The sequence below is a fragment of the Sarcophilus harrisii genome, chromosome 2 (assembly GCF_902635505.1).
Source record: "Sarcophilus harrisii chromosome 2, mSarHar1.11, whole genome shotgun sequence".
Taxonomy (NCBI): domain Eukaryota; kingdom Metazoa; phylum Chordata; class Mammalia; order Dasyuromorphia; family Dasyuridae; genus Sarcophilus; species Sarcophilus harrisii.
The window spans coordinates 128,970,750-128,989,219 of NC_045427.1; the positions used below are offsets into that span (position 1 = coordinate 128,970,750).

The following is an 18,470-nucleotide window of genomic DNA, read 5'->3' on the forward strand; positions in this document are numbered from 1 at the left end:
GTCAACTGTAGAGCACAGAAAAAAATTTAATGACTGGTTTTAACATATAATAAGGGAGGGAAAAGTCACACAAATATGACCTCAAGACTCTCAGGCTGCTGTCCAGACAGAAAGCCCTTAACTAATAGATTAAAAACATACCAAAACTGCCTCTAGTGAGTCAAATTTGTTATTCTTTTCTTGCTAACATTTCGAAAATTGCAAATAATAATACATTTTAAATCTAAGTCGACATCACCTAAAAAGTGTTTCACTTAAAGCTGAGACAAACTAGTATTATTTTAATATCTCATCAAGCATTTATAAATTACACTGTAAATATAAATACACAAAAAAAGGATCTTCAGCAACTATTCTTAGTTAAGACTTTGTTAAAGTTAAAAGGAGACAAATGATTACCTCCAAAATACAGAGTACTGACATACAAGTAAATAGAAAAAGTACTTAGTTCTCCTGAACCTACCAAGATTTTTTTTTTCTCAAAGATAGATGCTCTTCATTTCGGTAATGCAAAAAAAAAAAAAAAAAAAAAATTGTTTTTTACTGCATCAGTTCAGTAAATTTGATTATGTATATGTTAGAACTAACATAAAGATGCTTCGGACTGATTTTAAGAAACCGGGATTTGCCAGCTAATGAATCACGCAGGTAAGCCAATGAGTGACAACTCCCCAATCTTCCAACATGGGTTTTCTTTCGCTCCCATGCCTTCTGGATGCAGCGTCTCAAAACTTGATGCCCATACATCTGAAAGTGCAGCACTTTACCTGGAAGAGCATCATCACTCGCAGTCCCTCCCCGTAATCCCCACTTTTTAAAGAAAGAGGGAAGGACAACTTTACAAACTTTAAAAGGCAAGCCCCGCTTCTAGCTAACGAGTCATTCCGCCCTTCCCATCAGGTCAAAACAGAAACAGAGGAGTAAGTTAACAATGAAATCACGTGGAGCAGCATCTCCCGTGCCCAGCACCTCCGGGGCTCCCGATCCCCGCGCACGCCGGAGCCCGGCTGCGCCGTTCGGGGCAGGGGATGCCCGAGCTTCAGGGAGGGTCTGACAGGTCGGACAGTTCCTCTCCGAGCCCGAGCTCGGCGCTGACAGGCAGCCCCTGCCCGTCGCCCCCGCCGCCCGCCCGCCCGGACCCGGACTGACAGCCCGACAGACACCACAACACACGTGCTGCCTCCTCCGCACCACAACACCCGCCCGCCTGTCACCCGCCCCCCGCTACCGGGGCCCCGTCCCCGGACAATCCCGGCCGTGCCGGGTACCGGGCGTCGGGCCGCGGACAGGGGACTCCGGAGCTCCGTCGGCTGGCGGGAGGCGAGAGAAGGCGGAGGCAGGGCCGGAGGAGCGGGATCCCCGGGGTAGCCCAGCCCAGCCTGCGACTCCAAGGCCTGCGCCGCCCGCCCGCTCGCTCCTTCTCTTCCTTCCCCCGGGCCTGGGACCGGGACCCGGGCCCCGCCGGCGGGTGGCAGGGCGGAGGGCCCGGGGAGCGCGGGGCCGGGGCCGGGGCCTGGACCAGGCGCGGGCAGCCCGGCGCGCGGAGAAGCGGCAGGGGAAGCCGGGCGCCGGCTCGGCGCGAGGGGGCGGCCGCGGCGCCCCGGCCCGAGGCCTGGCGCAGAGCAGCGGGAGGCGGCGCAGGCCGCGACGGGGCCTGCAGCCGCCCGCGGACCTCGAGGGGCGGCCAGGTGGCTCCCGAGGCAGCTCAGCCGTGGACTCGGCGGCGGAAGGCGGCACCGGGTGCCTCCACAGCTACTTACCGAGGCGGTGAAGAGCCTGGATCCCGGGGCCCCAGGCCGGACGGCGGAGATGCCCCAAACTGACACGGCCGCCATCTTGGAGACAGTGAGCTTGGGGCGGGGGGAGGGGAGGCGGGGCGGCGGAACAGCCGCGGGGGGAGGGGGGCGGTCGCGAGGGAACGGCGGTCGTGGAGGGGACGGGGGGCGGGGGTAGAGAGTGGGAAGAGCCGGAAAGGCAGCGGAGAGGGAGGAGGGAGGTAGGGTGAGCGCCAGAGGGGGGGGAGAGGCCCAGGAGCCGGAAGAGCCAGGAGGGCGAAGGCGCCTAGCAGGGGGAAGGGCCAGAGGGCGGGGCGTGGCGGGGAGTGGGGGGAAAAGAGTATGGGGGGGGGGGGAGAAACAGCCGCCTAGAGGGTCACGTGAGGCCGGTACAAAAGGCCAAAGCCAAAGTGGGAGGAGGACTTCGTGAGGAGGGAGACCCACAATTAGAAGCTCTTTCTACTTCCCGGAGCTCCTTTAGGTGGTGCAGGGGCTAAGAAAAAGAAAGAGCTTATTTTTCTCTTATTTAACAGATGGGGAAACTGAGGCATTTCGGGTCGGATTTGCCTCAGGGTCCCTGGAGGCAGCCACGTAGCTAGTCAGCCGCAAACTCATTTGCAAAATGCTTTCCTCGCTACTCTTTGAAAATGAAGATGCAAATGTTAGCATCCCCATTTTACAGGTGAGGAAACTGAGGCCCCGTATCCTGTGCCTTCCTTAAAGTGTCAGCTACCCAGGACCAGAGTGCAATCCCTGTGCTTCAAAACCCGTGTTTTTTTTTTTCATTCAAGCCTTATGCCCTCCACCCTGGGTCTCTCTACTCAGTTTTCCACCGCTGGCTAAAATGTTTTTCTTTGTCAGGACTCTGGGAATGGATCTTCCTCACGGTTCCTTCAAGGTCCCATCCCAATGCCTTCACCTCTCCTCCCCAGGACTTGGTCACCCCCTGCTCTGAGCCCCTTTCCCCCAAGCACTTTACCCCTACTGCTCGAGCTCAAATGGGTCTGTGAGGTACAGCACCTTATATATCCCACTTTCTACTGCAACGGCTTCTGTGTATATCTCAGCCTTGCCATTGTCGGCAATTTCCTTAAACAACCTAACACGGTTAAGTGAAAATTGCACTTGGACTTGAATGTCTTAAAGCTAGGGCTTACCTACCTTTTCCTGGTGGGTTAGTTACATGACCTTGAGCAAGTCTCTTACAAATGGGGAAGCCCGCGTTTGAGAAGGGAGTCTCTTCATCTGGAAAGAAAGGATAGTGTAACTTGCGGCTCCACAGCTCACAAGAATGTATCAAATGAGGTGTCAGTAAAGCCACTTGCAATTATAAAGCGGTCTGTAACAGCCAGCTGCTGTTACAGTTGTAACCAGAAATTCTGGGATTTCAGCTGGGAGAGAGAAGCCTGGCAAGAGTGTTTGTGTGCCTCTGTGTGTCAGTGCATGTATGTGTTTGTGTCTCTGTGTATGTCTCCATCTGTGTGCGTCTGTGCCTGTGTATCTGTCTGTGGGTCTGTGGTGTGTGTCTGTCTGTGTCAGTGTATCCCTGTGGGTGTCTGTGTGTCTGTATCTATGTATGTGTGTCGATCCCTGTGTGTATCTGTGTCTGTGTGTGTGTCTATGTCTGTGTCTGTGTGTCTGTGCAAGTATGTGTTTGTATCTCATACTGTATATGTCTGTGTCTATGTGTGTGTGTCTATGTGTGTCTTTGTATTTGTGTCTCTGTGTCTGTGTGTGTTTCTGTGTCTCTGTATCTGTGTCTGTGTATTGTGTGTCTCTGTGTGTCTTTGTATGTATTTGTGTCTCTGTCTGTGTGTGTCTATGTCTGTGTCTGTGTCTCTGTATCTATGTCTGTGTATTGTGTGTCTCTGTGTGTCTTTGTATGTATTTGTGTCTCTGTGTCTGTGTGTATCTATGTCTGTGTCTGTGTGTCTCTATGTATCTGTGTGTCTGTATATCTGTGTATGTGTGTATATATGTGTGTGTCTGTGTGTGTGTGTGTGTGTGTCTGAGAGAGAGAAATGTTCTAAGGTAGGTTAATTTACATCAAGTAGTAAAACAGGTGCAGAGGTAGTGAATGGGTTTCAGGAGACTGGAGAATTGGGAGGTAAGGATTATGTAATGGACCCACCCATGAGCTAGAGATTGAATTTATTGGGAAAGAGGAAGAGTGACTTGGAAATCCATAGACTGCAACAATCAAGGTCTATGCAGATTGGAATTAATTGTGAAGTTTGAAAGATGCTTGCTGAGTGCTAGTGGAAGAAAAAGGATCTGAAAGACTGTAGGATGGCAGTGGGTCAGGGAAAGGGGGGGGGGCATCCACTGACTGCTGGAGGACCTAAGTGTCAGGGAATGTGATAGAATAAGCCCATCGTGAAAGTGCCAAGAGTCTTTAGGAAAAAGCTAAATTGCAGAAAGAAGTTAGATGCTACATTTTTACCAGCCTGGCATCATTGATTTAAAGCTGAAAGGAACTCTGAGGCCTTCTTCTCTACCTCTCCCACTTTAAAGATGAGGGCACCAAGGCGCAGAGAGCTGAAGCATGTCAGTAGTTCAAAGCCAGGGAGTGGCAAAGGCCCAGAGAGCTGAAGCATATCAGTAGCTCAAAACCAGGGAGTGGCAAAGTCAGAATTCAAATTCAGATCCTCCTACAAAACCCAAGATCTTTCCACTGCCCCAAAAGAGAAGTTCATTCTCTCCTTCACCATCAAGCACTCTGCCACTCTAGGTTCTCACCAAGCTGGACTGCTTGCCAGTCCCAGGACACCTGCTCTTTTGCAAAGACTATATATGTTTCATAATTATAAAACACTCCATACTCACTACAGCTCCAAAGGATCAATCTCTCAATTCCCTCAAAAATCAACACAAGTATTACTTCCTAAAGAAAGCCTTCCAGAACCCACAGTGACTAAAGCCCTCCCCTCCCATTAACTTTTGATGTTTTTTACATTTAATTCTCTCTCTCTCTCTCTCTCTCTCTCTCTCTCTCTCTCTCTCTCTCTCTCTCTCTCTTTGTATATATATATATATATATATATATATATATATATATATGTTTCCTCCCCACTGCTGCCCTAAAATGTGAGCACCTCAGGGACCCCTAATTAATTATAGCCTCTTGTTTTCCTGATGCTTACTACATAGTAGTTGCTTGTTGAATGAATGAAGAGTAGAAAATAGTTATTAGGAAGAACCAGAATTGAGTTTACTCAGGTTTCAGAGGTTCAGTGAGGTCAAAAACAAACCACTTTCCACACTGATTTCACACTAACCTGTGAGTCTGGCTTGACCAGGCTAGGCAGCTCAACCTGGATAAGGCATCAGTTCCAGATAGAGTTGGAAGAGCACAACCAGTTCTACCTTGAAGGAAAGGGTTAAGAGAAAGTACTTCCTGTATCGCAGGAGATACAAGCATCTGGAACCCAAGCCCAGTTTACCCTGTACTAGTTTCATCTCTGGCTGTTATATATACATCACTATTGGGGGTACCATCATCTTCCCAGTCACTCAGGCTTAAAAGATGTCTTCTTCAACTCCTCATCTCCCTCATCATCCCATGTCAAACCTGTTGCCAAATCTTGTTAATTATTTGAAATGTCTCTCATATTATGTGACAACTGCACTAGCACCCAGGATACCTCAGAATCAGCTGGAGCCAAGATAAGCAAAAGTCCTTAGTCTTTATTCTTGGTCTTTAGAGGCAGGATTGAACAGGATGAAGCAGAATCTCCGCCACGGCCTTCTCCCTCCTCTACCACCAAAGAGTGACTCTGGCTAGTCTTACTCCACCCCCTAGTCCCTCCTACAATCCTCTGTATACACCAATCATTGAGTCAGCACAGGACAGTGGGAAGGACCATTTTCCAAGCATATGTCCATATTGTCCAATCAGTAATTAGCCCTAAGTGCTTGAACCGACCTCAGTGCTATGACTCAAGAGTTTCAGTCCTCTACAATATTATGCCTCTTGTTTCCTCTGACACTGTCACCACTGTCATGTAGACCCTCCTCCCCTTGGTCTCCCTGCCCCAGTTTCTCCCTACTCCAGTCCATCATCTACTCAACTGTCAAAATTAGCTTCCTTAAAACATATATGTGACCATGTTATCCCTCCTCTACTTCATAAATTCCAGTGGTGCTCTCTCACCTCCAGAATCAAATAGAAAACTGTCTAGCATTACACAACCTGGCCCTCTCATATCCTTTCTAGTATTCTTAAACTCACAGATGTTGTAAGTCTCAAATGAGAGAATGGATGTAAAGATTTTAAAACCTTAAATCACTATATAAATGTCAGTTATTATTATTAGCCTACAGTCCCCAGGCCTCTAGTGATTTCTTGAACCTTCTACCATATTCCTTCTGAGCTCAAGCACTGTTTAAAGAACCATACCACTATGTTGGGATAAATGTTTAACAACCCATCTTTCTGGAGGGGGGGGGGAATGTATGCATATACACTTTTATGTTTAATCTACATTATTAAAACTTTCTTAAGTCTATGAAATCAAAAAACAATAAATCAAACCTTAGTTTAATTGATAATCTCTGAAATGTAAATGCTGGTGCTAAAAATGGAACAGTTGGCTCTCTCATTAAAGCTGTCTCTAGGATAGCCTTTCTTATATACCTTAGTTCCCTAGTCTAGCCCAGAAACTCTTCAATCCAGTGCCATTGAGTTCATTGTTGTTCCTCATATACCATCTCATAACTATATGTATTTTTTCAACCAGTTCCCCATGCCTGGAATTCTCTTCTTCCTAATCTCTGTATCCTGGTTTCTCTTGCTTCCTTCACATCCCAGCTAAAATTCTATCTCCTACAAGAAGCCTCTTCTGATTTACCTTAATATTCACATCTTCCTTCTACTGATGATCTCACATCAACCTTTGTGTATCTTATCTGTACATAATTATTTACATGTTACCTCTTGCATTAAATTAGGAGCTTCTTGAGAGCAAGAACTATTTTTCCCCTTTTTTTGTTTTCTGGGTGCATTTCACAGTATTTGAGAGAATGTCTTATACTTTTGTTGCATCTCTAAAATTATTAATGATGATAACTGACATTTATATATACTTTAAGGTTGCAAAATAGTAAACATATATTACCTCATTTGACCCTAGTAATATTCCTGTGATTTAGGTGCTATTATTATGCCCACTTTACATATTGGGAAAGTAAAGCTGAGAAAATAAGACTGTACATAATAGCTGTGTGATCCTCAATGAGGATTCAAACTCATATCTTCCAGACTCCAGAACCAGTTTTCAATCTAAAACATCATTAATTCCTTCCAAACTAACATGGAGCTAAGAGCTCAATAGGTACTCACTAAATCCTAGTAGTACATTTAGACTTCTAGGCTACAACCATTTCTTTTACTGTCACCATACCTTTCTTAGTTCTATCCATCCTTCAAGGCTCAAATCACAGCAGCTTTTCTTTGGAGATTTTTTTGACTGCCCCAAGCATGATTTATCATTCCTTCCATTGAATTCCACAAGCATTTATTGTCTGTACCACTTACCTTGCATTTAATACATACTACCATATATTGTAGACGTTGTCTCTCATCCCAAGTACATTTTGTTATTCCCTCAACAGGAACTGTGTGCTATAAATATGCTTTTTTAAATCCCCAAGGCCTAAGTGACTTCTACATAGCCTCAAGAAATGTTCACTGTTGATTTTAAGGGTAATGACTAGGATAGTTAATTATGGTATAAATTGGAATGTACAAGTCCTCTAAGACAATGGTTCTCAAACTTTTGTTCTCAGTATCTTTTACTATTAAAAATTATTGAGAATCTGTCCAAAGAGATTTTTAATGTGAGTTATATTTATAGATATTTATCATATTAGAAATAAAAACTAATTTTGAATTTGTTAGACCCTCTGAAATGGTTTCAGAAACCCTCCCCTGCCAATATTCTATAGATCACACTTTGAGAACCCCTGCTCTAAGAAAAAACTGGAGATTCTGCTCTTCCTACTTCTACATTCTATATATTATGAGCTTACATTGTAGTAGAGTTACAATACATATAAGAAAATAGGAGCTGGCCAAGAAAATTTTGGCATAAGAAGCATGGCACAAGTCATTTGGTAAAATGCCAGTAAGGAGCCAGTAGATAGGGAAAGATTGAAGATTAGAGAGAGGGTAAAAATGTTAGTGGGGACAATCTCATGTCTTCTCCATGAGGGAAAGGAATCTAGGATACATGGAGAGTGGTTTATCTTAGAAAGAAGAAGGGACACTTTTAATCCAAGATAAGAATGAAGTAGAAGATACTAAGGGATGAAATCTAAGTAACATGTGATGAGCAGGAGGAAAGAGGGAGATCTTAGCAAATGGCCTCAATTTTTTTCAATATACTTCAATGAAGTATATACTGAAGTCTTGCTGAAAGAGTAGGGAAGAGAATGCCATGGGAAGACTCAGGAAAGATAAAAATATTTATAATAGACCAAATGGAAAGTGGAATAGTGATTTGATTTTAGATTTCCGTACTTCAATGAGGAGTTACTTAAGATTAAATAGCATAAATTTTAGTAGACCCAATCAATATGACTTTGTGAGCATGGAGTAGAAGAATAGTTCATGGCAACTAAATGGATTGATGAACTGGGAAGCTGTGATATTTTAGGAATCATTAATACATGTCTTAAAGTCCCCTAATATGAGGGCAAGAGAATCTTCTGGGTATAGATAGATAAAGGACATCAAGTTCTTGATTGGGTGATAAGTTTGAATAGCATGAACCTCAAAAAAGGAAAGGTTAATGAGTGATGGTGATAGAGAGTATGAAAATAGCAATTAGGAGCAAAAAATTGAAGTTGATGAACTGGAAGACTAAGATATTTTGTTTACACATATTGGATTTAACATATATTTTAACCTGTATAACATATATTGGATTGCCTGCCATCTTGGGGAGAGGATGGGGAGAAGGAGGAGAAAATCTGAAACACAAGGCTATGAAAGGATCAATGTTGAAAAATTATCCATTCATAGGTTTTGAAAATAAATAAACTTTTAAAAAAAAGATTAAGTTATTTAAAGAGACATCACATTTACTCAAAAACCAAAGAGTATGGGTTATGGTAGAGAGGAAGATTGTGAACCAGATACTGAACTCCCTGAAAAGGAACCAAATAACCTGGAGGCTAACAGAAGACTATAACAAGAATCTGGACTGGGCATTACAGACAGGCAGAATGAACCTATAAAAGGGAGTAATTGCTGAGTGATTCTGACAAAGGGACAGATTAGAACTGATAGTAAGGGACAAGGAGTAAGCCTGCTTCTCCATTTGGGAAGTTAGAGAAACATGAGGGAAGGAGCACCTCAGCATCTACCATATTGTACTTCCGATTATTTATAGCTGCTATCTCTCTTTTCTCCACTCTGGCAGACAATTCTAGCTGAAGCAGCAAGGGAGAGACAGGAGGAAGCAGATGCCAGTCAAGATAAACCACCACCATGACTTTGACCATTATTTCCCCTCAGATCTTGATTGAGAAAGCCCAGGACCTTGAACTTGAGGACCTTGGTAATAGCAATGCTTCCAGTCCAGTATTTTCAGCCATTATCTTGGGAAGCAACAAACCTCTGTTGCAATCAACTAGTAACTCCTGAAGGTGCTATAAACCACATCTACTGAGAACCCAGAATAATAATAAGTTCTTCCTCTACCAAATTCCTTAGAATTAGAGTCAAATGGCTTTGATCTCGGCATCATACAAGAATTTTGTTCTGAATCCTTGAAATATTAGTAGAAGATAACCATACAGGACATAGGAACATCTAAAAATGTATCATTTTCTTTATTTCATGAATTTCCATGGCCAAAAATGTCATCACCTAGCAGCCAACCTACTGATGATGTTTCACTGGCACTCAAATAGTAGATTCAGTCTGACCAGATCTTACTCTCCATTGTCTAGCTTGGTAAAACCTTCCAGAACTCATGCACCACAGCCTTTAAGGACCCAAGATTATATACTCTATCTCAGTTAGATGTAGATGTAGAAATAGGAAACCACATCATTTTTATAAGGCCTTATGTTTAATTTACAGAACATTTTCTTCACAACAGCCCTATGAGGTAGGTAATATATTATCCCTCATTTTTAACAGATGAGAAAAGTGATTAAGGAGTCGTCCAATCTGTAAATGGTGAAGCTGGGACTCAAAACTGAGTCTTCTGAAGACCATGTCAGATACAGTAAAACAGTAAAAATGATTGGTTCCTCAAAATGGTGCTTTTCTTACCATAGTTATTAGCTGTGGGAATGAATTTAGGTTGGGACACTCCCATGTGGGCTCTGATATTTACAAAGGGATCCTAAATGACCCTCTGAGACCAACAACAGGCCTGTCCTTAGATACTGTGAAATGTGAAATAACCATTTCTTTCTGTTAGCCTGTAGTATATCTAGTATATATTGATTCCATGAGGTTTTAATGCAAGACAATAAAAATACTAAGGTAAAGGAGAATTAAGTAACCCTTTTACTGAAAAATGCTGAGGCCATTTGCTGAGAGCTCCCTCCTCCTCATCTCATAATCTCACATCACTTGGATGTCTTCCCCTGCTACTTCCTCCTTCACTCCTGTCTTAGATGAAGAGGCAACCTTTTTTCCTTGCCAAGTACATGCATCCTTGACTCCATCCTCTCAGATCTTTGGAAAATACCTCCACTACCGTCCCATCTCTTTCCCTCTCCCCACTTTCTCTCATTAGGATGCTCTTTCAGTACATTTCCCATTCTCGGTGGCCCAGACCGCTTGCTGGAGCCCCACCTTCTCCTTGACTCTCTCTTCCTAGCCACCTTAGCAAATAGCCAATCATGCCCATCCAAGCCTTAGCCTTGAATCACTCTCACCATTCACTATCTTCACATCTGCACACGCTGCATAAAAATGGAGAAAAACATGTGGTTGTTCTGGCAGTGTCCACTACAAATATGTTACACAACCTCAACTGGACCCACACAATCAGCTTCTGACCTTTTCATTCTATCAAAACTCCTCCTGTCTGACCACTGCTTCTAGGTTTCCTTTGCTGGATCCTTTTCCAGATCATGCTCTAACTGCAAGTGTCCATCAGGGTTCTGTTCTGAGCCCTTTTTTCTTCTCTGTTACCTCATCAGCTCCCAAGGATTTAATTCCCAACTCTATGCTGATGACTCTCCGATGTACCTATCCTGCCCCAAACTCTCATCTCCAACTGGCAGACACCTGACAGTCTAGTAAACACACAAGTCTTTCCCCCCTAGACTGCACTATAAAGGGCAACATCATCTTCTCAAGCCCCTTGGGATCCCACCCCTAAAATGATCTTGGATTCCTCACTGTCTCTCACCCCTCCCACCCCTGCCATTCATGCTGCTGGCAAGGCCTGCCAGTTTCACCTTTGAAACATCTTTTGAAGTTATTCCCTTCTCTCCTTTGACACTGTCGCCATTCCAGTGCCAGCCCTCATCACCTCATGCCTGGCTTACTTAATAACCTTCTGGTGGGTCTGCCTGCTTCAAGTCTCTCCCCACTTTAATCCATCATCCACTTCAATGATTTTCTTAAAGCACAGGTTTAACCATGTTACCCACCCAACCCTACCCCTTCAATAAACTCCAGTACCTATTGTCCCCAGGATAGAATACAAAATCAATACAAAGTCCTTTCCTATCTTCCCAGTCTTTTCATACTTTACTCCCCAATATATACTTTTTGATCAAGTGACACTGACCTCCTGGCTGTTCCATGAATAAGGTACTCAGTCTCTTGGCTCCAGGCATTTTCCCTGTCTGTTGTCCAAACCTGGAATATTCTTCCTCCTTCCTCCCTACTTCCTTCAAATCCCAACTAAAACATAACCTTCTATAGGAAGCCTTTCCAACCCTTCTTAATTATATATACATATATATATATGTATATATAATTTTTATGTTATCTCCACCATTCTATTGTAAGGTCCTTGAGAGTAAGGATTGTCCTTTGCCTCTTTTTTTATCCCTAAAGCTTAACACAGTGCCTAGCACACAGTAGGTTCTTTTTTTTTTTTTTTTTTTTTTTTGCTGAAACAGATTTGAACTCAGGTCCTCCTGACTTCAGGGCTGGTGCTCTATCCACTGTGCCACCTATCTGCCCCTACACAGTAGGTTCTTAATAAATGTTTTTTGGTTGATAAAATCTTTGCCACAAACATGAAGAGTGAAGCAAAACAAGCTTTTGTATTGGCTGTATCCAAAAAAATTATGTCTCACTCTGCACTCAGAATGCCTGTCAGAAGGATAGCGTACCTCATTATAAATCCTCTAGAATTGTAGTTGGTCATTACACTGATCATAATTCCTATGTCTTTCAAGGTTATTTGTCTTTATCATAATGTTATCATTGTATAGATTGTTCTTTTGGTTTTGTTCACTTTCTGTCTATATCAATTTATATGTCTTCCTAGATTTCTCTGAAACCATCTCCTTCATCATTTCTTATACCACAATAATATTCCATCTGTTCTTTAACTTGTTCAGTCATTCCCCAATAGATGGCTGCCCATCAGTTTCCCATTTTTGCCACCTCAAAAATTGCCATCAATCTTTTTATAAACACTTAAATATGTTTATTTTGCTTAGGATTAATCTATTCCTTCCCTCTCCTTTCCCCCTTTTCCCTCCTATTTTTCTGTTGAATGAAATATCTTCCTATAACCAACTATAGGTTTATGTGTATGTTCTTCCCTCCCATCCAGATGAAGGTGAAGTTCAAATGTAAGTTGTTCCTCTTCCCACAACTCCCTCCTCCTTGTTTGTATAGATATCTATTTGTACACCCTGATAATGTGAGGTGGATTTTCCCTAATCTTTCTTTCCCTACCCTACTAGTGTTTTCTCTCGCCTCTTTTTCTGTTCTCCTCATAAAATCATCATGACATAACAGAACCACTCCTAGGCCTTGTCTAATTAGATTCTCTCTGTGGCCCCCTGATGATTATAGAGTTCTAAAGGAGAGTATCTATCATCTCCCTTACGAGAGTATAAGCAGTTTATCTTTGTTAAATACTTTATGATTGCTTGTTCATATTTATCTTTTTTGTGTTTCTCTTGACTCCTATATTTAATTTCAAAGTCTCTACGCAGTTCTGGTCCTTTCATCAGGAATTCTTGTAAGTCCTCTGTTTCATTAATGATTCACTTTTTCTCCTGTAAAATTATATTATTACTTGCTCAGTAAGTTTTTGGCTATAACTCTATATGAGTTGCCTTCTGAAATATTATATCATATGCTTCACTTTATAATAGCAAATGTTAAATTATGTATAATCTTAATTGTGGCTCCTCAGTACTTGAATCTTTTTCTTTCTAACTGTTTGCAGTATTTTTCTTTGACTTGGAAGTTCTAGATTTTGACTGTCATATAACTGGAAGTTTTCATTTTGGAGTTTCTTTCAGAAAGCATTGGGTTCTTTCTATTTCCACTTCATCTCATTCTAAGAGATCTGGGGAGTTGTCATTCTTGATTTCTTGGAATTTGGCATCTATGTTCTCTTTTGTTGGTGATGGTGTTCAAGTAGTCTTAAGATACTTAAACTTTTTCTCCTTGTTCTATTTTCCAAGTCATTTGTTTTTGTTATGAGATAACTTACATTTTATTCTATTTTTTCAGTCTTTTGACTTTGTTTTCGTATTTCTTGTTGCCTCATAGAATCATTGATTTCTATTTGATTCATTCTAATTTTCAGGGAGCAAAGTTTTGAATCTCATGAGCCAAGCTGTTAATTATCTTAAATCTTAATCAGCATGTCCATAACTAAGCTAATTATATTTCCCTTCTCAAACCCTCCTCTCTTCCTAATTTCTCTATTACCACTGAGGGAATCACTCTACTATCAGTTATCAAGTTTCAAAATCTAGATATTATCCTCAGCTTCTCACTTTCTCTCATCCCATATATCCAATCTGTCTCCTAGCATTGTCATTTTTTGTAACATCTCAAAAATTCCTCTTCCTCTCCTCTGACATTGCCATCATTTTATTCAGGCTCTCATCACCTCATACCTAGAATAAAGCAAAAAGCCTCCTGGTTAGTCTGTCTGCCTTAAGTCTCTCTCCACTCCATTCCATCCTCCACTCAGCTCTCAAAAAGCAATCTTCCTAAAGCAATGGTCTGACCATGTCACCTTCTCCACCTCTATACAGTAAACTTCAATGGCTCCCAATTACCTCCAGGATTAAACACAAATCCTCTGTTTGGCTTTTAAACCCTTCATAATTGGGCCTTCTCTCACCTTGCCAGTCTTCTCTCAATGAACACTTCTTTACAGCAAGACTGGCCTCTTGCCGTTCCTAGAACATGACACTCCATCCCTCTGGCTCCTGACTTCCCTGGCTTCCTTCAAGAGTTAGCTCAAATTCCACCTTCTTTAAGAAGCCAAGTATTTTCCACCTCTTTTCCCACTATTAGTGCCTTCCATTTGAAATTACTTCCAGTTTACCCTGTATTTTAATTCAAATATAATAAGCATTTAAGTGCCTACTATATGCCAGACACTGTATTAATAGTGGGAATACAAAGAAAGCCAAAAACAATCCCTGCCTTCAAGGAGCACTCAGTCTAATGGAATGGTATCATGTAAGCCATTGTGTACAAATGAGATATATACAGGATAAATCATAGATAATAACAATAGATAATAGATAATAAGTTAGGAAGATATTTGCAATGGAGGGAACCAGGAGCTTAGAAGGATCAGCGCCCAGGAGCTTAGGAAGTTCATGGCCATGGATTATATTCATAAGTAGTTTAAAAGGTGATGCCTTTGACTTAGTTAGGACTTAACATCCTAAAATTATGACAGTCCTTTCCAAGGGCTTGGTCAGGGTAGAGGGAGGTATGCATTTGGAATGAATTAATTTCAGTAGTGAATGTCCTTATAACCAAACAACCTTACAATCATGAATTCATAGAATTGCAAAGTAGGATGAGACTTGGGAATCACTTAAGTCTAAATCCTATCTAAAGCCTGAATTCAGTCCACAATGTCTATAACAAGTGGTTAGCCTATTCTATTTAAAAACTTCCAGTAGCACAGTTCTTTACTTCACTTCTCACCCCAACCCCAGTCATTCTTGTTAAGAACTTGTTTCCCTTATGATGAGAGAGAAATATTATATGGTAGATATAGCACTAGATTTATGATTAAGAAGCCTAAATTTAAATATAGCCTCATGGAACCATAGGCAAATCATTTATACCTCAATTTCCTCATCTATGAAATGGGGATAATAATATTTACTATACCTGTCTTAGAAGGTTGCTCTCAAGAGATTGCTTTGCAAATCTTAAAATGATATATAAATGAAGCACTTTAGGTTATTGGTAAGTTATGAGTAATATTGAACAAAAACCTTTCTCCCTCTAACATCCATCCTTTAGTCCTATTTCTTCCTATTTCTGCAAAGCATAACTGATCTCATCTCCCTTCAGTGTGAACTCAGTGATTGTGGGTCAGAGCCAAGATAAGCATTTGTGAATCCCAAACAAGATTAGAAAATTACACCTGTGTAGGTTACTGTTCCCCAGAGGTTTTAAGCCTTCAGTATAACACAAGTGACTTGACTTATCACAAAATACTTATCTATGTACCAAGGAGGCAGGATATTTTGACATTAAAAAGATGTGCATTTATTAAGGGTAATATTAAAGGATATTCTTCATTGTGTCCTCTCATTTACCTAGTGTTGTGTCCTAGGCAACTGCTTTGCTATGGGTTATAGCTAAAGCTTGAAAAAAGTTATGATGAATTTTTATTGCATTTTAACTATATTACTTGTAATAAAATTTGTCTTGTATGATTTCTTTCTTGAGTCACCACCTAAATTAAGCACATGACTAGATAAAAGTAGCTGATACCTGTTTGTCACCAGTGAAGTGTAGAATACTATAGAGGAGGGATAAAAAAGAAAAAAATTTACATTGTCTGGTCCTACAACTACACCCCAGGTAATAATTTTCCTCTTGGTGGGTTGCTGCAGCTCTTTTATTCAGAGAAGGACTGCAGCTGTAGAGATTTTAAAGACCAAAAATAGTGGAAGGTTTGTAAACAATTGATAGTTAGATGTGATGAGAGCAGTCTGAACACACATCCATGTGAACAGAACATATGATAGAACTAGTTTACTAATTCAGAATCTGCTGGAATTCTAAACTCCCTGATACTTCCTCTTTCTTTCTGTCCTTCCTCCATTTAACTTTACAATGTCTATTTATCTGTATCCAGGCAATTTAAATCACCACCTTGGCTACCATCTTTCATGGAAGACTGAAACCAAGTTGTTGGAAATTACCAGTGCTCCCCAAAGCTACCGGTAATCCAGCTACTACAGGTATCCATGATGGGAAAAACCACTGTGGAGAAAGGTTCCTTGTTCCTTAACATCACCAACAATTGCTGACCAGCTGTCACCAAGAGACAGAGAAGCTCTGGGAGTATTCAGTCCAGCCCTTACAACCATTACCTGGGCAAGCAACTCCTGAGGAGATGGGGTCAGCCTTCTTCAGCAACAGCCAAACAACTGTCTCACATGGGTCAGCTGGGTGGGCTTAGCTGGATCAGCAAGCAAGGGGCAGGAGGCAGAATGTGCCAGCTGCCACCTTGGACCGCCACTTACCTCAGACCCTGATGGGGTCAATCAAGGACAAGCAAGAGTCCTGGGAATAGAGACATTAAAGCATAGTATGATTAATCCCTGTGGACCTTAGGGTCTTTCCATGTGGCTTGCCACTGAAACCTTCCATTTGTGCTTTCTGCCCCATTAGAAGGTGATTTCCATGAAAGCAAAAAACTGCTTTTTTTGGTTTGTATCTTAGCACTTAGCACAGTGTTTCGTATCCAGTAAGCACTCAATAAATACTTTCTCTGTTAATTCACCTTTCCCAATTTTTTTTCTACCTGTCGGTCTTTCTTCCTCCCATCTGACTTCCTTTTTTCTTCTTTGCTGACTTTCAAACCTTTAGTGGAACATAATATGGAATTAAAAATCATTTTAAAATGTGATTTATGTTTATTGTATCCACTTTAACATTTCCCATTCTTGATTTGAAAGTCAAAAATTTTTATAGAACAAAATTAGTTTAAATTGTATTCAAACTTCATGTCACCTTCACTTTACTTTTTTCCTGTGAGTTAAGAAGAAAAATGATAGAATAGTTATTCTGGGATGCATTCATGGGCTTGCTAACTTTTTTAAACTATAGTATTTAAAGAAAAAAGTTTAATTGAATGTTGAATTGCAAGTCAAACTACTACTTTCATAATATAACAGAGGCAGTAGAGGATAATGCAGCAATCCTCAAACTTTTTGATCTCGGGCCTCTTTATAGTCTTTTTTTTTTTTTTTTGCTGAGGCAATTGGGGTTAAGTGACTTGCCCAGGGTCACACAGCCAGGACATTTTAAATGTCTGAGAACAGATTTGAACCCAGGTCCTCCTGATTTCAGGGCTGGTGCTCTGGTCATGTGCCACCTAGCTGCCTCCCCTTTATACTCTTAAAGATCATTGAAGATACACACACACACATACACACAGAACATGGTTATATGGATTATTTCTATAAATTTCTATAAATATTTAGGATCTAAAAGACTTCCAATAATTCCCAGACCACACTTTGAAAAATTCTGTGTAGTGGATAGGGAGTGGATCTTGAAGTTCTGGAGACGTAGGTCTAAGTCTTGCCTCTGACATATCCTGGAAAAGTTAATGTCTCAGAGTCTGAGAAACTTTCTAAACACTGGTAGAGATTTTTTAAAAAGTCATCCCAAAATGCTTTAGATACCATGATTCTGATCCACATGAATGCTTATTTACTAAACATTTGATAATAAAAGATAGCACTACTACTTTGGGGAAAGTGCTCTAACTATGGAACTGGCATCTTTTGGCATATTTTGGCAGTTAGCATCTCTATATTTCAGGGTTTTCACTTATAAAATGTTGGGGATACAAGTAGAAAAGCAAGACAGTCCCTGCTCTTGTGGAATTCATATCCTAATTCTCCCCTATCTATAATGTGATGAAAAAAGCACTGGATGGGGCATCAGAAGGCCTGCTTTCAGTACTTTATGATGGGTGACTGGGCAAATCATTTTACTTCTCTAATCTTCAGTTTTCTCTCTGCAAAATGGGGATAACACTGTGATATACCACATACCTCACAGGATTCTCATAGGGAAATTGCTTTGTAAATCATAAAACACTGTAGAAATAGGAGCTAAGAATTATGTGAACATTAATGAGAATATCTCTAAGGTACTTTCTGCTTCATGGAAAAATAAAATATAAAGATACTGTTATTCAGTTCTATAAATTAAGCTGAATATTATATACTAGGGAATATAGTAAAATTTCTTGATTCTCATCTTAAAATTGATAGATCTATAGATTTTGTCTGGATTGCAGTTCCAGACTAGAAGAGTTTTGCCTGTTACTATTTGATCATAGACAAATTCCTTGCCTTCCCTGGACCTCAATTTCCTAAACTGTAAAATGAGGAGCATGAACTAATTGATGTTTAAGCTCCCATTCAGCACTAATATTCTGTTTTTCATTGGAGTCCATCACTCTTTCACTAGCACACATCTAAATCTCTCTAGGTCTTTCCATTCTGGGTAACTCTTGCCAG

At 41.2% G+C, this 18,470-nt stretch overlaps 2 protein-coding genes across 7 annotated transcripts in view; one reads left to right on the forward strand and one right to left on the reverse strand.

Moving 5' to 3' along the window:
* The window catches only part of KAT6A (lysine acetyltransferase 6A), a 146,500-nt gene extending 144,666 nt beyond the window's left edge, over nt 1-1,834 (reverse strand). For 5 of the 6 annotated variants that reach the window (XM_031950765.1, XM_031950766.1, XM_031950767.1 and 2 more), the window contains exon 1: nt 1,761-1,823. The gene's annotated coding sequence lies outside the window, so the exon portion shown is untranslated. Of the gene's footprint in view, nt 1-1,760 lie in introns of all 6 variants that reach the window. The other variant, XM_031950763.1, reaches the window with a different exon arrangement.
* LOC116420968 (translation initiation factor IF-2-like) lies at nt 705-16,706 on the forward strand. Its single transcript, XM_031949255.1, has 5 exons — nt 705-800; nt 1,099-1,320; nt 1,369-1,845; nt 9,200-9,337; nt 16,067-16,706. Exons 1-4 carry the CDS (start codon nt 705-707, stop codon nt 9,269-9,271), a joined length of 867 nt encoding a protein of 288 aa, XP_031805115.1. The 3' UTR covers nt 9,272-9,337; nt 16,067-16,706.
* The last annotated feature ends 1,764 nt before the right edge of the window (nt 16,707-18,470 follow it).